Here is a 20,758-nt window from a genome sequence, read left to right on the forward strand (position 1 = left end):
TGGTTCACTGCAGCCTCGACCTGCCAGGCTCAAGTGTTCCTCCCACCTGTCAGCCTTCCAAGTAGCTGGGACTATGGGCACATACCTGGCTAATTTTCCTTTTTTTTTTTTTTTAAGACAGGCTTGCTCTATGTTGCCCAGCTTGACCTCAAAATCCTGGATTCAAGCTATCCTTCCACCTCAGCCTCCCAAAATACTGGGATTATTAGCGAGCCACCATGCCCAAACAACATCCTCTTTTTAACTGAGCCTTCTGGTCCCGGAAATGAAGTTCTATGCTGAGAAGACTATGGAGCCTGTAAGTTACTTCCATTTATATTAGCTCTCAGAAATTGGCCTGAGAAGGGACTCTGGGTTGGGCTTCTCCATCACTTCTCTAATACTTCTAACCCTCTGGGTGTCAATCCTACCATTTTGTATTCCAAGGGACTTAAATGTGGGCTGGGCCAGTGGCAGGTTGGTGTCCATACAGAACAGTTTGGGTGGGGCCAGGAGAATCTCAGAGCATAAGCAGGCTTTGACCCACAGCATCACCCATGGGCAATATGGAGGCAGCCATACCTAAAACCCTTGTGAAGAAAGCCACGCAAGGGGTATTCTGAAATACCCTTTGCGTGGCTACGTAAGCCTGCGGACATGAGGTACTCACTGAAATAGTGACACGTGTCTCCACTTCTTATTATGAGATTTTAGTGACCTTCCATTTGCCTGGGGACTGTTCAGAGAAACCTCTTTATACTTAACTCATTTCTCTCCCAATTGCCCAATCCTTTGTCCTCACTTTTATCTGGACACCCCAGTCCCTCCTTTCTCTACACCTCCCTCCCCAATCCACCTTCTAAGCCAGGTGATACTCATCTAATCAGTCTCCTTATGGAGGAGCTTTGACATTCTTTTCTTCTCAGAGCTTTTGTGCTATTGAAACCCTAGAGAGTTCTGAGGCTCTATAAGCTTTACATGTATTCACAGACCTAAAGAAAAACAAAGATTTATTGTCTTCTAGTTATATAGGTCAGAATTACAGATACACACACATAGCTTTATACATATATATATGTATTTTAAACTGATAAATTTTAATGATCGTCTTGCAAGATATGTCACTATGCAAAGGGGTTATCTTTTACTCAATTGTATGACTTTATTTTTTTTAATTTAGATATTTAAATTAATATGTTTATATGGAGTACAGGTGTATTATCAGTGTGATTAAACTCTGATATGATTGGAAACCTACAGTACACTGCAGACAATTTACAAGGGTCATCTCTGGCCTTCGGGTGTTCTCAAAGGCCTCCGGATTTGCCGTTCCTCGGGTAAGATGAACAGCTTTGCACTGCCGCCTTTCAAAACTATCTTGATCTCCCTTACCACCTGATGGGCACTGGTGACCGCACACCTATGGAATCCGGTGGCTGTCCCGCTGTGCGGACAATTTGACCCTCCTCCTCCCCTGGTCCCGCCCCTTCCCCCCTGAGTCTTTCGGGTTGGGTGGAGGACGCGGCTGCTGCCTCTCGGCTCTGATCCACACCGCAGATTCCAGGTTAGTGAGCAAATTCATTTTCTGGCCAGCCATCACTGTCCCTACTTGTCTGGAGAGTTTGACCCGCCCTGTAGGTCGGGTTGGGGGTTCACGGGTGGAAGAAGAGTGAGGGAGACTTCTGCAGTTTTGAGTTGACTTAAGTTTGGGGAGGGAGCACAGAAGAGGTACCTTTGCAGCTGGGAATAGGCCGTGCAAAGGATAGTGAGAGTTAAACCTCGATTCCAGAAGCTAAAGTTATGTAGGGGAGGCAGCTCTGGAAACTTCGCGTTAGGGAGTCGCGGCAAACCGTGTGTCAGGCGTGGATTCAGGGTCAGCATCCCTTCCCCCCATCCCCTCCCCCATCTCCTGCCCGGCCACTCCAGGAAGTCAGCACCATTTATCCTCCATCCCAGGCGGCCCCTGGGAGGAGTCTCCCAGAGGGAGTTGGGAGATGAGCCTTCCGCAGTCTCTAGACCTGTGGGTCTGTCTGTTCAAAGGCCAAAGGCTGGCGGAGGAGGGAGTCCCTGCCTTTCTCGCACCGGAGCGGAGACATGCGTAGTTGAGTTTAGATGAAAGACCAGTGAGCGCGCTCTGTTCCTTAAAATTAGTTTAAGACGCCTTGGATTGCTCTGAAGAACTTTGACCACCTGATACTGCTTACATCTGGAATTTGTCTGGCTTCTCGTTCCCCAGGTGTGCCAGTCGGAGAGGGATGTCTGCCTTTCTGTTGACTGGCTCTTACTGTCACTTCTGGCAGAGGTGACAGAGCAGTGAAAGACAGGTCCTTTCCCTTTCGGAACTCATTATATAGATAATTTTATCTTTATTTATTTTTGCAAGTGAGCCCACTGAAGTTAGAGACATTTTATTTAATCATTCAACAGAGACAGAAATGTGTGGTTAGGACCATAGTTGCCACAGCCAGGCTGTTCAAATCCTGACTCTGACAGACACTGGCTGTGTGCCCAAAGACTGTTAACCTGACTTCTTTGAGCTTTGGTTTTTCCCGTCTACAAAGCGGACGGAGTAATGTGTATATCCTAAAGTTTTGGTGAGGATTCAGTGAGACAGATTTAAACACGTAGAAAGCTGCCTGACGATGTTGAAATTATGGTCATTATTACTGGCAAACTCCATGCCTAGCTTTAAAAAAAATGCCCAATCAAAACAATTTTTAAATTATAGGTTTCTGAAATACAGGGAGTAGATATGCTTTTGAAGTGGAAATTAAATTTTTTTTGAAACCATATTCCAATTCAAATATTTATTGAGTCCTATCTGTTAGATAATCAATTCCAGATAATACGTTAAATATAACCCTACATAAAGATTTTTTAAAATGTTATTCCTGGCCGGGCGCGGTGGCTCAAGCCTGTAATCCCAGCACTTTGGGAGGCCGAGGCGGGTGGATCACGAGGTCAAGAGATCGAGACCATCCTGGTCAACATGGTGAAACCCCGTCTCTACTAAAAATACAAAAAATTAGCTGGGCATGGTGGCGCGTGCCTGTAATCCCAGCTACTCAGGAGGCTGAGGCAGGAGAATTGCCTGAACCCAGGAGGCGGAGGTTGCGGTGAGCCGAGATCGAGCCATTGCACTCCAGCCTGGGTAACATGAGTGAAACTCCGTCTCAAAAAAAAAAAAAATGTTATTCCTAAAGTGCAAGAACTCATGCCCAACTCACTTATAAATGCAATTGCCACCTATTTTATTCCACTTTCACTAGAGCTCCCTGCTGGTGGACAGGCCTGCCCTGTCATTCTGAACTCTGAACCTCCAGCCTACACCAGCCCCGGTATCCCCTGTTCAGTCACTGATTTTTATTTTGAAAGCCATTTTGATATCAATGTGAGCTTCCACTCTAGTAGATGCTTCATATCTAAATAGAAAGCCATTCTCTGTCCCCCTCCTTCTTCTAGCTGTTTTGCGCCCTAAATGGTATCCACTTTTGGGAAAGAGGGTCCTTTCTCTAGGGCAGTGCTTCTGAAGCCTTAATGTACATAAGAATCACCCAGAGAACTTATTAAAGCGTAGATTCTGAATCATTCCAGGAAAGACAAGTGGTTGCAGTGTTGCTAGTTAGCAGACTTTTTCTGGCATCTGGTTCTGATTTAATTGATCCCACCTGGTCATGCATTTGGGCTCTTTTACTGCTAATTTGATCCACTGGGCTCTGGGTCTGCAGGCTCTCCTGGTCTGCACTCCTCACCATCAGAATGCCTTCTCTCACTGCTCTGGAGACTTGGTCTCAGTTGGAAACTGGCAGCCTCCCATATCTCCCTTGGGCTGCACTCAGCTGCAGTGGGCAGTAAGGGCTACTGGTGTGTGGGCAAGGGTCACTCAAATCTAATCTAAATGTATGCTTCCCTCCTTCACAATTCTTTCCCAAGCCTCAACTTTCACAAGAGACCTCAACTCTCACATCTTTTTTCTGCTCAAGAATTTTTCTCTAAAGCAGAGTAATATTATGAGATGAATATCTAAAGTAGTGTATTACATAGAAAAAAAGACATGTAATCAAATAGAAGTAGAATGAAGCCAGATAGGTAATTTTACATATTCAAGTAACCTCATTAAAAATAAGCAGGCAAAACTCATTTTAATATATTTTATTTAATCCAACATATGCAAAATCCTGTTAGGATATGATATGATCATTATAAAAAATATTAATAAGATAGTTTAATTTTTTTAAACTAAATCTTCAAAATCCAATGTGTATTATGTACTTAAAACATCCCATTTCTGAGTAGCCACACTTCAAATGCTCAGTAGCCACATGTGGCTCCGTGTTTGACAGCACAGTTCCATTATGCTTTGAAGATAATAAACCAAGCCTTTAATTTTTCTTGTATTTTTTTGTTCCTGTCAGGTTTATTGAGTTATAATTTATATCTAATAAGTTACAAATTTTAAGCATAACATACAATTCTGTGAGTTTTCAATTGTAGTCAGTTGTGTAACCACCACCATGATCATGATACATAAAGGGTATTTCCATCGTCCTTCAAATTTCCTTATGCCCTGTGCCGTTCATCTTCTTCTCCCACTCCTGGGCCCTGGCTTCCACTGATGTGCTTTCAAATACTATAGCTTTCTCTTTTCTAGGATTTCATATAAATAGCATCATACAGTAACTTAAATTTGATGTCTGGGTTCTTCCACTTTGGATAATGCTTTTGAGATTTATCTTGTTGTATGTATTAGCAGTTTGTTTCGTAATAAGCCATTGTATGGATACAGCACAGTTTGTTCATTTACCAGTTAGTGATCTCATGGATTCTTTCCAGTTTGGAGCTGTTACTACATTCCATTTATGAGGCAGTAATTCTCCAAGGGAATTGGGTGTACTAAGTGCAGTTTTGTCTGAAATGAAATTGTCCATGTGTTTGTTGAGGAAGATGGATTGGAATTGGACTTTCAGTTAAAATATATCAAGCTGAGCATGGCGGCTTACACCTATAATCCCAGCATTCTGAGAGGCTGAGGCGGGCAAATCACGAGGTCAAAATATCAAGACCATCCTGGCCAACATGGTGAAACCTTGTCTCTACTAAAAACACAAAAATTAGCTGGGTGTGGTGGCACGTGCCTGTAGTCCCAGCTACTCGGAAGGCTGAGGCAGGAGCATCACTTGAACCCCAGAGGCAGAGGTTGCAGTGAGCCAAGATCACACCACTGAACTCCAGCATAGCAACAGAGCGAGACTTGGTCTGAAAAATAATAATAGTAATATAATATCAACACAATTATTTTTTAACAGTAACAATTTCATAAGATAGCACATTTATTTCTATACTCTAATGCCAACATCAAGGACAACTGTAAGCTCAGCAGAAAGTTGTAATGTTCAATCCATTGTAAAGTTAATTGATCATTTCCTGTGTTAGTTGCAGTGCTAAGGTCTAGGGCACCTGGAAGATAAAGTGAGACTGGGCCTCTGCCCTCATAATGCTTTATCAAAGGCAATAGAGCCTTATAGTGCAATGTGCTAAGTGAGATGATATGGGTATGGTAGGCGATATTAACAAAGGAAATAATAATGCAGTTCCCATAGATGTGATTAATTCAGGTAAAACGTCTCAGATGATAGGCACATACAGCTGTCATATGAATTAGTGCTGCCAGTTAGATGTACAGAGTTCATTAATTTGTTAAAAAGTATATTTTTCACGCTTTATGGAGATGAGGAATATAAAGAGTAATAAGAGCTCCAGCTCTGCATTCAAAACCGGCCCCACCACTTGAAGGATCTACTAAATCTCAGTTTATGCAACTATGAAATGAGATTTAAGGGGCATTCATAATGTTGTTATATGGAATTATTGAGTTATTCCATTCAAAATAAGTAAATTTTTGCTGAGTACGTAATGGTCTGTAAATATTTGCTGTGAGCTTTGCTGCTACTAAGCATGGCAAAGCTGAAGACCCAGACCAGTACTTGCAGGAGCACCATAGAACACTAGATGGCAGCACGGAGGACCTGTTTTCAGCTCACTAGATCCTCCAGTGGGGCCACTAGAAGGCTTACGCTTATGTCCCGTGACTTTTTCTTGCTCTTATCTGAGACACTTTCTTGGGCCCTTTCTTCTAGAGGGAGTGTTGTTATTAAGAGGCAATTCGATATACTTTTTAAATATATCAGGCCCTCAAGATGGGGGTAAATTGGTACAATTTACAGGACCTGTGTTTAGTCCCACACAGACCATGTTTTTTACATCAGTATACATTTGTTTTTGCTGGGAAACCAGCCAAAGACAAATTAGAGAATTCCACCTGCTCCCTACCTACTGTGGCCTGTCCAGTACAACACGGTCACACATGGGACCATGGCCAGAGCACCTTCAAATAGGCAGTGTTAGCTGGCTTTTCTTTGGTGTCCCAAACACAACTCCAGGTAGGCAAGCAGAACAAATGTCCCCCCAATGAAAATAACTCAATGCTGGAAACCGTTTTTAAAAATTTCTAAAGAGTATTCTCGGTGTGATTTTGAATAATGGTAATGTAATTTATCAACAGAACCCTTCCAAGAAAAATGAATAGAGGATAAAGATAGTATTTCTCAATGAAGATATAAGGCCTCAACTGCCTTACCAGCCACCTCTCCTTACATATGGGTCCCCTTGGGATCCTGTTGAAGTTTAAGACAGGCCCCAGCAAAATCCCATCATCAAATAGGATCTCTTCCATTTCCATATTTCCAAAACACTTGGTCCGTGCCTGACCTTTACAGCCTTTGCAACTGACTGTCTTTGGTTAAAGTTATGAGTTTGAGGGCAAAGCTTTGAACTGGGACCCTGGAAAGGTTAGGTTATGCCAATCCTACAACTTACAAGATGCATGATTTTGTAAAGTCACTTAATGTTTCTTCTTATTGAAGAATCGAGAATACTCTTGTTTATGCAGAGTTGTCCCATGAAGGTTAGAAAAAGCAGGAGGATGTGATTTCTAAATCACAGCTGGTGACAGAATCATTAGTTGTTAAAAATATTACCACCCCCCAGGCTGGGCACAGTGGCTCACGCCTGTAATCCCAGCACTTTGGGAAGACGAAGTAGGTGAATGACTTGAGGTCAGAAGTTCGAGACCAGCATGGCCAGCATGGTGAAACCCTGTTTCTACCTAAAATGCAAACATTAGCTGGGTGTGGTGGCACTTGTCCGTTATCCCAGCTACTCTGGAGGCTGAGGCACAAGAATCACTTGAACCTGGGAGGCAGAATTTGCAATGAGCCAAGATCACACCACTGCACTCCAGCCTGGGCAATAGCAAGACTCAGTCTCAACAACAACAAAAAATTACCTCCCCTTATTGCAGCCATTGCTGTTTCTTTGTTTTTTGTTTTTTTCTGAGAAGGGGAGCCTCTTGGGTGAGAGAGCTCTATGTGGAGCAGGGCTGTTAAGAGGTGGAAGTGTTTGCACAGTTTTGGAGATCAGATACCAGAGAGTAATGCCAGAGTGATGGCAAAGAGGTGAAAGAGCTCATGAGAAAAGTCACAGATAATCATTGTTGAGGATGAAGGGGTTCTGACCTTTCATTCTTCAAAAGGTGAGGACCTATATGTCAGGCTCTGTGCTAGCTGCCAAGGATGCAGCCATGAACAAAAACAGTCTCTGATCTCATGGAGCTTACATTTCATTGAGAGGATTCAGGCAGTAAAGACCTATGTTAGGTGGTGTAAGAAGTAAAATAATGAGGCAAGTACGTGGAAAGTGACTGTATGGTGGCTATGCTTTAAGTAGACTAGTCAGAGCAGACCCTTCTGATAAGGGAATAGTTAAGAAGCTAGTAAGTCATGCAGATAGCAAAGTAAAGGGTCATCCTTACATCATGAACAGCAAAGGCAAAAATTCTGAGGCAGCAGTGTGTTTGGGGCACTTTTAACATTGAGGAGATGTTTTGGGTGAGAAAAGTTCACACAGGCCAGGCATGGTGGCTCATGCCTGTAATCCCAGCACTTTGAGAGGCCGAAGCAGGCAGATTGCTTAAGGTCAGGAGTTCAAGACCAGTCTGGCTAACATGGTGAAACTCTGTCTCCACTAAAAACACAAAAATCAGCTGGGTGTAGTAATGTGCACCTGTAATTCCAGCTACTCAGGAGGCTGAGGCAGAATTGCTTGAACTCTGGAGGCAGAGGTTGTAGTGAGCTGAGATCACACCACTGCATTCCAGCCTAGGTGACTGAGTGAGTCTCCTTCTCAAATAAAAGAAAAAAGAAAAGGTCACACAGACAGTGACTTACACAGGCCCCTCCTTCCCAGGACTTCAGTTTGTCACTCCATTCAATAGGAGCAAGAGGAAATCATAACCACTGCTCTAACACGGGAAGAAATTGCTGTCTTGTGTGAGCTAGGATAAAGATCGTATTGGCAATTAGAATGAGAAGCTCTTGTTACTCCAGGTGTCTGACCTCTGTATCCAGGACTGGGCAGTCAGTATCCCTTCTTTCTCCCTGCTTTCTTACCATGACCCTTTTTTGTTTGCTTACCTACCTAGGATTCTACAAGCAGGAGATATCTTAGAAATCAGGGCTGGGCAGGCAGGAGCCAGGAAAGTAGCCACAATGACTTCAACAGTACTGGTGGACATACAAGAAGAGGTGACCTGCCCCATCTGCCTGGAGCTCCTGACAGAACCCCTGAGCTTAGACTGTGGCCACAGCTTCTGCCAAGCCTGCATCACAACAAATAGCAGGGAATCAGTGATTGGTCAAGAAGGGGAAAGAAGCTGCCCTGTGTGCCAGACCAGCTACCAGCCTGGGAGCCTGCGGCCTAACAGACATCTGGCCAACATAGCAGGGAGGCTCAGAGAGGTGGTGCTGGGCGCTGGGAAGCAGCTGAAAACAGTTCTTTGTGCAGACCATGGAGAAAAGCTGCAGCTCTTCTGTAAGGATGATGGGAAGGTCATTTGCTGGCTTTGTGAACGGTCTGAGGAGCACCGTGGTCACCACACGTTCCTCATGGAGGAGGTTGCCCAGGAGTACCAGGTGGGACCCCAGGGTGGAGGGGGACATGGAGAAACAGGTTCTTTGGTAGATTTTATCATTTTGTCATCCTCTGATCTAATTTCTTTATAGTCCTTTCATTACCTAGAGAAGGAACCTGGACGCTTCCTCCCTGATTAAGAGTAGAGACTTTATCTCTTACTTGCTATACCAGATTGAGTAGACAGAGCTGCTGGGGGGAAAAGGGGTACTTGGTTGATTGAGTATGGAGATACGTTGGTAGTGAAGGTAAAGGAATTTATTTACTCATGTATTTATTTTGAGATGGAGTCTCGCTCTGTCGCCCAGGCTGTAGTGCAGTGGCGCAATCTTGGCTCACTGCAACCTCTGCCTCCCAGGTTCAAGCAGTTCTCTTGCCCAGCTTCCCAAGTATCTGGGACTACAGGCATGCACCACTGTGCCCAGCAAATTGTGTGTGTGTGTTTAGTAGAGGTGGGGTTTTGCCATGTTGCCCAGGCTGGTCTCAAATTTCTGAGCTCAGGCAATCTACCCACCTCAGTCTCCCAAAGTGCTGGAATTACAGGCATGAGCCACAGGTGTTTTGTGGTCAGGCACCTTCCCAAGGAGGTTGGAGAATCAGCCTATTCCTGTTGGTTTTCATCCCCTGTATATAAAAGATATGTTGGCCTTCTCTCCAGTTTTCATCCTAGGTTAGGAAAGGCTTCTTTTGAGGTTAGCAGAATCTCTGTCCTATTCATTCCATGTCAGGGTACTGAGTCAACTGAAGGCTTGATCCTGCTTAACGTGATTTGTTTCTTCCAGGAGAGGTTTCAGGAGTCTCTAAAGAAGCTGAAGAAAGAGCAGCAAGAAGCTGAGAAGCTAACAGCTTTTATCAGAGAGAAGAGGACAACCTGGAAGGCAAGGGGGACATTTTCTGATGCTGTCCTGGGGCAGGAATCAGGGCAGGTCATAGGAGCTGAAGGCAAAGGAGTCCTGGTCCTGCCTGTCCTCTGATACCATGGCTAGAAGAGCTTTCCTTTGCCTGGTCTTCCACTGTATTCCTTCCAAACAGGGGGAGGAGAGGGGAGCTAAATAGCAAACATATCAAAACTGAACTGACACAATCACGTAGCAAAGGAACCATGGTTAGGGGTTGCCCAATTCATAATTCTGTATCTTGCTCTATAGTTTCAGTCTCTTTGGCTTCCTGGGAACAACAGGTAGTCACAGGCCAGTCATTTCTTCCTCAGTACTCAAAATTGGTGAGGGAGGCTTCCTGGAATCTAAACCTCACCCAGGAATCACAGTTGATATCTAGAAGGCCTAGATAAAGCATCCTGGGGGTAATGGTCTGGGCAGAGCTGAAGGGAGAAAAGAAGGAAAAAACAGCCTACATAGGCTTTTCCCTGCAGCATTTACCCTCCCTCTCCCAGAGAGCCTGGCCCAGGAAAGCAGTCTTGAGTGCAACTCCCCCACTTTTTATAGGGGAGACCCTCGGTGCAACAGACTAGCAGCCTCTTTTTCTTCCCTGTTCCTGAAGAACCAGATGGAGCCTGAGAGATACCGGATCCAGACAGAGTTTAATCAGCTGCGGAACATCCTAGACAGAGCGGAGCAGCGGGAGCTGAAAAAGCTGGAGGAGGAAGAGAAGAAGGGGCTGCGTATTATAGAAGAGGCTGAGAATGACCTGGTCCACCAGAGCCAGTCGCTGAGAGAGCTCATCTCAGATCTGGAGCGTCGATGTCAGGGGTCAACAATGGAGCTGCTGCAGGTAAGGCTTGTGAAGGAGCCCAGATCAGAGACTCAAGGAAAAGAGAAACTAAGTGTTCTTCCTTTCTGGGGCATCAGACTACCATCATTGCAAGGACAAGAAAAAACATTCCTTTGGCACTATAGAGCCTATTTCCTATTAAACTATTTAGAGGTATAGAGCAAAGCATAAGATAATTCAGAGTACAAATGCAAGGGAAAATCTCCCCTCCTTTTTTTTTTTTTTTTTTTTTTTTTTTTGAGATGGAGTCTTGTTTGCTGAAGTGCAATGGCATAATCTCAGCTCACTGCAACCTCTACCTCCTAAGTTCAAGAGATTTTCTTGCCTCAGCCTCCCAAGTAGCCGGGATTACAGCCACCCGCCACCACACCCAGCTAATTTTTGTATTTGTAGTAGAGACAGGGTTTCACCATGTTGTCCAGGCTGGTCTTGAACTTCTGACCTTAACTGATCTACTCGCCTCGGCCTCCTAAAGTGCTGGGATTACAGGCATGAGCAACCACGCCTGGCCTCCCATGTTTATTTATAAAGGGTGGTCTGAAAGTTTATTTGATGCTGTGGAGAAGATCTGTTGCATCCAGGGATGTTTTTTATGTTCTTTCTTTCTGAGTCTTGGCACAATTTACATTTCTGGCTGGATAATTCTTTGCCGCCAGGTGGTCTCCTGTACACTGTCAAAAACTTAGCAGCATCTCTGGCCTCTGCCCACTAGATGGCAGCAGCACCACCCCGGATATGACAGCCCCAAATTTCTTCAGACATTGCCATGATAGCTCCAGGGAGAACCCAGTGCTCTCCTAGTTAAGAACCACTGTGTTTTAGGCACCTCTTGTCTCTGATGCTGTATTGGGAATTTGTCAAGTGCTTCTTACCCAGCGTAGTTACAGGCAAACTTATGCTAAGCTAAATTCTTAGACATGATGTATTAGTAGCCTTTCTTTGTTTTCACTCTCTTCTATAGAGTGAAATCATTTAAGGTACTGTAGTAATAGTTATTTGAACAAGTGTTTGAGGTCTGGGCTCTGGTCTATATGTATGTAGGTTGAAGATTACAAGGTATCAAGCCTAGAGAGATTGGATGGAGGGACTTGAACTGAGGTTGAAATTCTAGCAGCTGTTTTCTGCATAGAATGAATAGTATGGCTGTGAATTTGAGGCATGATATACCTTGTGATATTCTGTAACCTCCAGAGTGTAAGATATTCTTTGTTTTATTTGCCTTTGTGCTTTCCTCTTGCTCTTTCTTTGTTGGTGGAATAATTATTTATTTACATATTCTTGGGCCCTAGTATTAGAGCCATATGGTAGATACTTTCTACCTATTAGAGCTTTTTCTCATTCACTGCTTCCTGCTTTGCATCTTCATTTTATTCTTGCCTTTTTGTCTTCCTCCTTGATATTGTTACCTGATACTTTTCTCCTTCACTCTTTTGTTCTGGCTCCTCAACACTCCTCAAACTATGAATATTTTTTAGGCTGGGTGCAGTGGCTCATCCCTGTAATCCCAGCACTTTGGGAGGCCGAAGCAGATGAATCACAGGGTCAGATCGAGACCGCCCTGGCCAACACAGTGAAACCCTGTCTCTACTAAAAATGCAAAAAAAATTAGCCAGGCGTGGTCATGTATGCCTGTAATCCCAGCTACTCAGGAAGTTGAGGCAGGAGAATCTCTTGATCCCAGGAAGCAGAGGTTGCATTGTGCCGAGATCGCCCCACTGCACTTCAGCCTGGGTGACAGAGTGAGACTCCGTCTCAATTAAAAAAAAAAAAATTAATGCAAATGAATCATCAATTCATGTTGCTAGTTTAGATACTTCCACATTCATTAGTATGACTGCCCAATAGGCATTTAAACTTGAGTCTTTTCTGACAATACATTTCCTGGAATTTTCCCATCATAGACATTCTTCCTTCTCTTTTCCACATCTGTGTGAATTGTTGCCCATTAAGGCTTTATAGCCAAGATAAAAGCTTCAACATATGGACACTAACATAAAGCCAAAATAAGAGAAGCTGCCACAAAATGACGCATTGAATTCCTCATTTCAGTTCCTCAGTATAGCCATAATGTTAGACTGATACAGTCCTGGGTGATTACTGCAGACTGACACACACGGCACCTCTGCCATGCTCTATGTTCAAGCTAGTTTGAGTTGTGTCTCTGTGATATGCCACCGTAATACAGCCCTACTACAGATAAAATAGTTAATCCTGTGTTATATGGACCAAAGTTAGGCTTTTCTTTGGAGTCATTGAGATGTGTGGAGCAGGAGATAAAAGGACCAAATGGAAGGGAATAGGCCAATTCCATTGAAATGAGACTGGCAGTGGCAGTGATAAAGGTGAACAGCTGGTGGCTAAATGAAATTAAGGGTATGAAGTGGGCTGACTTGGGCAAAGATAGGATGCCAGGGTAAATATGTGGTAGCTACTACCTATTTTATTTGAATTTGGTGACTAAGTGTTACTAGTATGATTCAGTAGGATAGAAGGGAGACAAGAGTTTCAGGAATGATTTTTCTTTTAAACATCTTGCATTTAAGGTACCTGTGACTCATTTGCTGGTCTAGATATTAATCAAAATCATAAGAAAAGAGAGCTGAGCAGAAGTCCAGATTTGAGAATCATCAACATGTGTGTGTTAAAATGAAGGAAATGGATGAAGTCAGCAAAGGTAGGGTAGAGGGTTAGAGAAGGTGAAGTTTGAGAAACAACCGTATTTAAAACCCATGAGCTTTATCTTCAGCAAGCAGAACAGAATGTAAGCTTCTCAAGGATGGAAATTATGACTTCATCATATGAGGCTCTCTAGGGCCAGGCACAATGCCTGACAAATAATACATGCTATACGTACATAACATTACACACACATGTGCACACACGCAATGTTGTAAAAATCAAGACACCGATGAATTAATTGAGTTATATTTTGGTGTCTTCACATGGGTCCTTAGGGACAGTCTGCCCTGGGTTTTTATCTCTACTTTGCGGCCTCCACATTAGGATTATCTTTATTTCTATCATTTCAGGGGGTGGTGGAAATGGAAGGAGAAATGTGAATAAGGGCATGACCTGTTACTCCTTGACTTAACCTGTCTTTTTCCTCCTAGGATGCGAGAGATGTCACAGAAAGGTATGTGTAGGAGAACGTGAGGTAGTTCCCTTGGACTGACAAATGATTCCTTTAACCATGATCAGTGGGAAAGTGAAAATGAATCAGAGTAGAGAAGATTCAAGACTGTGGCCTTGAATTGTGCATCACATGAGAGTTTTGGCATCCTCAAATAAAGGGAATGAACTGGCTTCTATGGTAGGAAAATGTGGGTGATGGGAGGTCACCAGTTGGGGACAGTACTGCTAGAGTCAAGAGCTGCAGTATCAGTGACTCTCCAGGCACCCTGTTAAGTGTATTGCTCCATAAACCTCTGTGCATGCTTTCATCCCTGGTTCTTAAGTTTATAGTTACTCAATATACACAGGAATTTTCTTTGCCCATAAATTGTTTATTTTTTATTTTATTTATCTTTTTTTCTGAGACAGAGTCTGGGAATTTGCTCTTGGGATATCTGCCTTAAGTTTTCCTTTCTCCCAGCCCTTGCTCCCTAGTAGATTTTCTTTCATCTCAATTCCAGTAAAAACATAAGCCTGAGCTCTTGAAAATAATAATTTAACCCAGGAGCCAAACATCTTCTCTGTCACATACTCCAGAGTCTCACCTGACAAGGTGACATCTCAAGTTGCTCGCTCACTTGGTACCTTCATGCTCCTCACAGACACATGAAATATGAAGCCTGTTGTCCCTTCTGAAATCTGCACTCTCCATTTGGAGGTGAGGACATCTTTTCTCCGGCTGGCAGCGTAACATTCCCAGAGACAGCAAATTCTAAAATGCTGTTTTGAAGGTTTTTTGAGAAATCCTAAGGCCTAAGCCCACAGACTCTTCTGAATAAAACGCTTCTCTCTCAGAGCCCCAGCAGCAGGCCCCTGGTGTTCTGCCTGTCAGCCCAGACATCTTCAGCCCCTCTGATTTAAAATATTTTATATCTTTTCTTAGAGGTAGCAAAAGTTTTCCCAGCTATTATTTTACTGAATTGCATAACATCTCTAGAACATAGAGAAAGGAAAATTATTTTATTTTCTAAAAACAACAACAGAAAATCAAAATGAGGCTTTATGAAGTGAGATCTTACAAAAGTTTATGTAGATGGGGAGATGATAGTTTCTAGTCTAGGTCTCCTGGCTCCAGTGCCAGGGCTGTTTGTAGAATGACGCTAAGTTTCTTCCCAAAGGAGGACTGAAGTTCATCTGTAGGCTTGGGAGGTAAGAGAGATGGGGGTGGACGGGTGCTGCGGTCCCACACAGTCAGCGGTGTGGGAATTCAGAAGTCCTGTCCTTTCTAGGAGTGAGTTCTGGACCCTGAGGAAGCCAGAAGCTCTCCCTACAAGGCTGAGAAGTATGTTTCGAGCCCCAGATCTGAAAAAGATGCTGCGAGTGTTTAGAGGTAAGGAGATGCAGGGGAAAGCATTTGGATGTGGAGTTACTGTCGTGGGAAGAAATAAACAGCATAGAGGATATAGTCGGTATTTGAGCAGAGTGGCAAAGAGGGAGGTCCCAGAGGGAGAGACATAGTGTGCTGAAGAAGATGTACTTTGTATTTAAGGGGAGATGAAATGGCCAGGAACATCCTCACAGGATTCCTCAGCATTCCCCTCAATTTAGCAAGGAGAGAGACACCAGACATGAGACAATTGATCCTATTCAACATTATTAACTCTTTTTATCATTACAGAGCTGACAGATGTCCAAAGCTACTGGGGTAAGTAGAAGCCGTGGCCTCTTGCTGTGGGCTGGCACATTCTGATCTCCTTTCACATGCTCCTCCCCAGGCATATCCACCCAGGTCCTAGGTGTTAATGCCTTCCCCATCCCCACCAGATAGTTCCAGTTCCTCCAACCACTTCCTGTGTTTCCTCTTCTCAGCATAATGAGACCCATGTCCCCATTCTCATCTGCTGATGTTGTTCCTTTTCCTACAGTGGACGTGACTCTGAATCCACACACAGCAAATTTAAATCTTGTCCTGGCTAAAAACCTTAGACAGGTGAGGTTTGTGGGAGCTAAAGTATCTGGACCTTCCTGTCTGGAAAAGCATCATGACTGTAGTGTCCTGGGCTCTCAGCACTTCTCCTCTGGGAAGCATTACTGGGAGGTAGATGTGGCTAAGAAGACTGCCTGGATCCTGGGGGTATGCAGCAATTCAGTGACACCTGCATTCTCTTTCGTCCAGTATGCTAAAAATCACACTGCTTACTCCAGATACCAGCCTCAGAGTGGATACTGGGTGATTGGGTTACAGCATAAACATGAATATAGGGCCTATGAGGATTCTTCCCCTTCCCTGCTCCTCTCCATGACAGTGCCCCCTCGCCGTGTTGGGGTTTTCCTAGATTATGAGGCTGGCACTGTCTCCTTTTATAATGTCACAAACAATGGCTTCCCCATCTACACTTTCTCTAAATATTACTTTCCCACCACTCTTTGTCCATATTTTAATCCTTGCAACTGTGTGATTCCTATGACCCTGCGTCATCCAAACTCTTGAATATTCTTCTGTTCTCACCCACTTCTGATAAGTGCCCTGAGGCTAATCAGCATGTGCTTCTCTCTTCTGATCTTCTGATTTTCTGTGTTCTCAATTCTTTTGTTGTTTTTTTTTTTGTTTTTTGTTTTTTTTTGTTTTGTTTTTTGAGGTAGCGACTCGCTCTGTTCCCCACGCTGGAGTGCAGCAGCAAGATCTTGGCTCATTGCAACCTCTGCCTCCTGGGTTCATGCAAACCTCCTGCCTCAGCATCTCAGGTAGCTGGGATTACAGGCGCCCACCACCACACCCAACTAATTTTTGTATCTTTGTAGAGATGGGGTTTCACCATGTTGGCCAGGCTGATCTTGAACTCCTGACTGCAAGTGATCCACCCACCTCAGCCTCCCAAAGTGCTGGGATTACAGGCATGAGCCACTGTGCCCTGCCAATTCTTTTTTTTTTTTTTTTTTTTGTTTTTGAGACGGAGTTTCGCTCTTGTTACCCAGGCTGGAGTGCAATGGCACGATCTCGGCTCACCGCAACCTCCGCCTCCTGGGTTCAAGCAATTTTCCTGCCTCAGCCTCCCGAGTAGCTGGGACTACAGGCGTGCGCCACCATGCCCAGCTAATTTTTGTATTTTTAGTAGAGACAGGGTTTCACCATGTTAACCAGGATGGTCTCGATCTCCTGACCTCATGATCCACCCGCCTTGGCCTCCCAAAGTGCTGGGATTACAGGTGTGAGCCACCGTGCCCGGCCTCTTTTGTTTTAAACATTTGCTCAATACTAGGATGCACCTAGTGGTGAGAGTAAAGATCTTTGACTGATGACAGGTCTTGAAGTGGACAGGGGGCGCTTTCAGCATTTTGCATAGTATTAAGCATAGTATTTGATGCAGGTTTTTTTTGGTTGATGCAGGGGATCAAAGTTAGGAAGTTCTATCTGTTAATTTGCTACAGGTTTTTGTATAAAATGAAAAATTGTATTCAATCAATGTCTTTTCTGTAAATTATTGAGATAATTGTGTGTCATTTTTATTCTGTTAATGTGGCTTAGTACATTGATTTATTTCAATTTGTTATATCTACCACAAATTGCTGACCTATGTCATTACTTGTATGCAATACTGGATTTATTTCGCTAATATATTGTTTAGATTTTGTTTTCATCTATGTTAATGAAAGAAATTGGCCTGCATTTTTACATTCTTGTAATATCTTTGCCAGGTTCTATAAAATTCAATAATAGGCAAATAAAATACCATGTTTTTGTATAAGTATGTATAGGATTGAGCTCTAAAACCAAACCATCATAATGATAATTTGGGTAGCTTCAAATTGAAGAGATTGTAACTCCAGTCTTTACGACAGTCTTCACTACAACCTTCAGCCTTTCTCTTTACATTTAAAAGTAGCAATAGAATAACAACGAAATATATCTTTTCAAATTAATTGAAATAATAATAAAAAGGTAGTGGGGAGAGAAAAATCATCCAATACATATTTTTCTCTCAGAATAGAAAGGAAATAAAGAGAAAATGTGATTAATATAAAGCACTTACAGGAAGAGGATGATTTCCTCCAGCTTTTCCACACTCTATCCTTAGGAACAAACAGCTGGTGAGTGAGCTGCTGTGACTTTGGTAGAGAGGTGCAATATATTTCCTGAGCCAGGTATAAAAGAACTTATGAGGTACATGTAAAGGTAGAAACAAATATCAGGGAGGAGTATGGCACTGGCTGTCCCATACGGTATCCAAGAGCCACCAATGTCTATTGAGGACTTCACATACGACTAGTCCGAATTGAGATGTGCTCAAAGTATAAAATTTACGCCAGATTTTAAATACTCCTTCAAAAAATAATGTAAAATATCTCACTGATAATTTTTTCTTTGTGTATTACAATAATAATATTTTAGATCTATTGGATTAAAATATGTTATTCTGAAGCAGGAACGGCCTCAAGAAACAGACCTCTTGGGCACCGAACTAGGAAGGAAGAGATGTTTTATTTTGGCTGGGAGCGAGGCGACCTGTTTGTCCAAGAGCCAAGCTCTTTTAACAAAGAGAAGCTCTGCCTTTATATAGGCTTACAATTCTAGATATTACACATGAAAGGGTCTTGGGTTTACAGTTTTAGAAATTACAGGTGAAAGGGTCTTGGTCGATGGAGGAGTGGGGTGGGGATTTGATCTTGTTTAAGTAAAAACAATGCCTTCTGGAGAGATTCCACCATACTATGCCTGCTATCTACAGGAAGGCGACTTAGGAGGCGCCAGTCGGCCAGCCTTTTCTTCTATTGAAATGCAGTGTGGAAGTCAAGAGAGAGGTGATCCTAGATGTTTGAGTCTCCTTCCTCAATTCATTTTACCCGTTTCATTTTACTTTAATGTGGGTAGTAGAAACTTTAAAATTACATATGTGGCTTATATTGTATTTCTATTGGACAACCCTTGAGTAGATCCTAGAATGAAATTTCTGTCCCTAAGAGAGCCCTAGTGTAAAAGCCTATGGACTCGGGATACAGAGAAGGTTTCAAGGCACATATGTTTACCTCTATAATAACCTACACTTTCACAGCTGCCCTGAGGCATTTTTATAGAAGGTAATGCCAGAGAATAGAAGATCTCAACATACCTAAAAGTGTAGAAATTTGCAAGATCATTGGAAGGGCTCATGGCTGGAGAATGATTCTGCCTACTCTGACTCCTGCCGTTGGTCCTTAGTCTATTGGGCACTTGAAGCTCCTTCAGGGTTGGAGGAAACACTGATTTGTTATCAAGCCTCAGCTTGGGTGTCTGTGGCAAGATGAAGTAGTGGAGGTAATAGTAAGTGCTCAGTATTGATTTGTTCTAAGGCACAGTTTTATAATACTTGGGAGATCACATCTGTGGAAGCCCAAAGGCTGGATGCAAAGTCCTCATCCTGATCTCCATTTCAAATGGAAGAGATATAAAAGGAGATGGAGCAGGCAGACTCGGGCCCTTGGGGCTGGAGGAAGTTCAGGGAAGATAGATATCTGCCCAAGGACTTAACCCCTTCCCACTTATTTTCCCATACAGTAAGTTCTAGGCAAACGAGTTAAGAGAGCCCAGCTGTCCTCTACCTGTAGAGCTAAACCTAACTGAAGAAGATTTTTTAAAGGTCTAGCTGTATGAGCTGTATGTAATCATGTGCAACCAAATTTCTTTGTTTGTTTTGAAGCCTACAGCACCTGGTATTCCCAGGCAGTCTCCCATCCAAGTACTAACCAGGCCTGATCCTGCTTAGCTTCTGAGACCGGGCGCATTCAGGGTGGTATGGCCATAGACTGTTTTTTTCCTTTCTGGAGAATGGGGACTTGCTATACCACTCAGGCAGGTCTCGAAGTCCTGGGCTCAAGCTATCCTCTCGCCTCTGCTTCCATAAGAGCTAGAATTATAGGCGTGAGCCACAGTGCCTGGCATACAATGAAATTTCAAAAGAAAGAAAACTCAGATTTTAGTGGAAACTGCCTGGAACCCTAAGTAATCCTTTTTAGCATTATAGAGGACTCGGGGTCTCAGCTTTTTTTCTGGAACTATGTTAATTGCATTCTACAGCCTAGAGTTTGTAAAAGAGAACAGTATTGCTTTACTAAAGTTCTAAACATGTAGCATGGTTGTCCTATTTCCCAACAAGTGAGTCTTGTTAGAGCTGGCATTTAAGTTTGATTTTATCTTAAAAATAATTTTTGAGGGGAAGAGGACTTTTTTTTTAATTGTACTTTAGGTTCTGGGGTACATGTGCAGATCATGCAGGACTGTTGTATAGGTACCTACATGAAAATGTGATTTGCTGCCTCCATCCCCCCTCCCCCATCACCTATATCTGGCATTTCTCCCCATGTTTTCCTTCCCCAACCTCCCCACCTCCTGTTGTCCCTCCTCTAGCCCCTCTAATAGGCCCCAGTGTGTGATGTTCCCCTCCCTATGTCCATGTGTTCCCATTGTGCAACACCCACCTATGAGTGAGAACATGTGGTGTTTGATTTTTTGTTTTTGTGTCAGTTTGCTGAGAATAATGGTTTCCAGATTCATCCATGTCCCTACAAAGGACACGAACTCATTGTTTTTTTATGGCTGCATAGTATTCCGTGGTGTATATGTGCCACATTTAACATTATTATTGTGATATAATTGACATACAATAAATTTCATAAAGTATATAATTTGATACATTTTGACTTGTGAAACATCACCATCAAGGCAATAAATCTGATGGGGTTCTTTTTGGTAAATATATGACTTAGAGCTATAAATTTCCTTCTTTGGCTTTAATGGCATCTCACAAAATTTGCTATATTCTCCACTGTATTCAAGATTTTGTTTTCCCTTTTGATTTCTTCTTTGATCATTGAGTTATTTAAAATCGTATTTTTTCCCAAATCTATGAAGATGTTCATATATGTTCTTGTTATT

General features: G+C 43.1%; 1 protein-coding gene and 1 pseudogene across 2 annotated transcripts; one reads left to right on the forward strand and one right to left on the reverse strand.

The window, feature by feature from the left end:
- The first annotated feature begins 1,471 nt into the window (after positions 1-1,471).
- On the forward strand, positions 1,472-16,545 carry TRIM6 (tripartite motif containing 6). Of its 2 annotated transcripts, XM_032240533.1 has the most exons (8): positions 1,472-1,543; positions 8,519-9,008; positions 9,789-9,884; positions 10,507-10,737; positions 13,848-13,870; positions 15,138-15,238; positions 15,527-15,553; positions 15,774-16,545. In XM_032240533.1, exons 2-8 carry the CDS (start codon positions 8,586-8,588, stop codon positions 16,337-16,339), a joined length of 1,467 nt encoding a protein of 488 aa, XP_032096424.1. In that variant the 5' UTR covers positions 1,472-1,543; positions 8,519-8,585; the 3' UTR covers positions 16,340-16,545. The 2 variants fall into 2 exon arrangements, with proteins under 2 accessions (XP_032096424.1, XP_032096425.1); XM_032240534.1 differs by lacking the exon at positions 8,519-9,008 and having other exon boundaries at positions 1,480-1,543.
- Positions 16,546-19,521: 2,976 nt separating this feature from the next.
- Positions 19,522-19,630, reverse strand: LOC116525398 (annotated as a pseudogene).
- Positions 19,631-20,758: the final 1,128 nt, after the last annotated feature.

The sequence above is a fragment of the Sapajus apella genome, unplaced genomic scaffold (assembly GCF_009761245.1).
Source record: "Sapajus apella isolate SASKATOON/1434 unplaced genomic scaffold, GSC_monkey_1.0 scaffold47, whole genome shotgun sequence".
Lineage (NCBI taxonomy): Eukaryota > Metazoa > Chordata > Mammalia > Primates > Cebidae > Sapajus > Sapajus apella.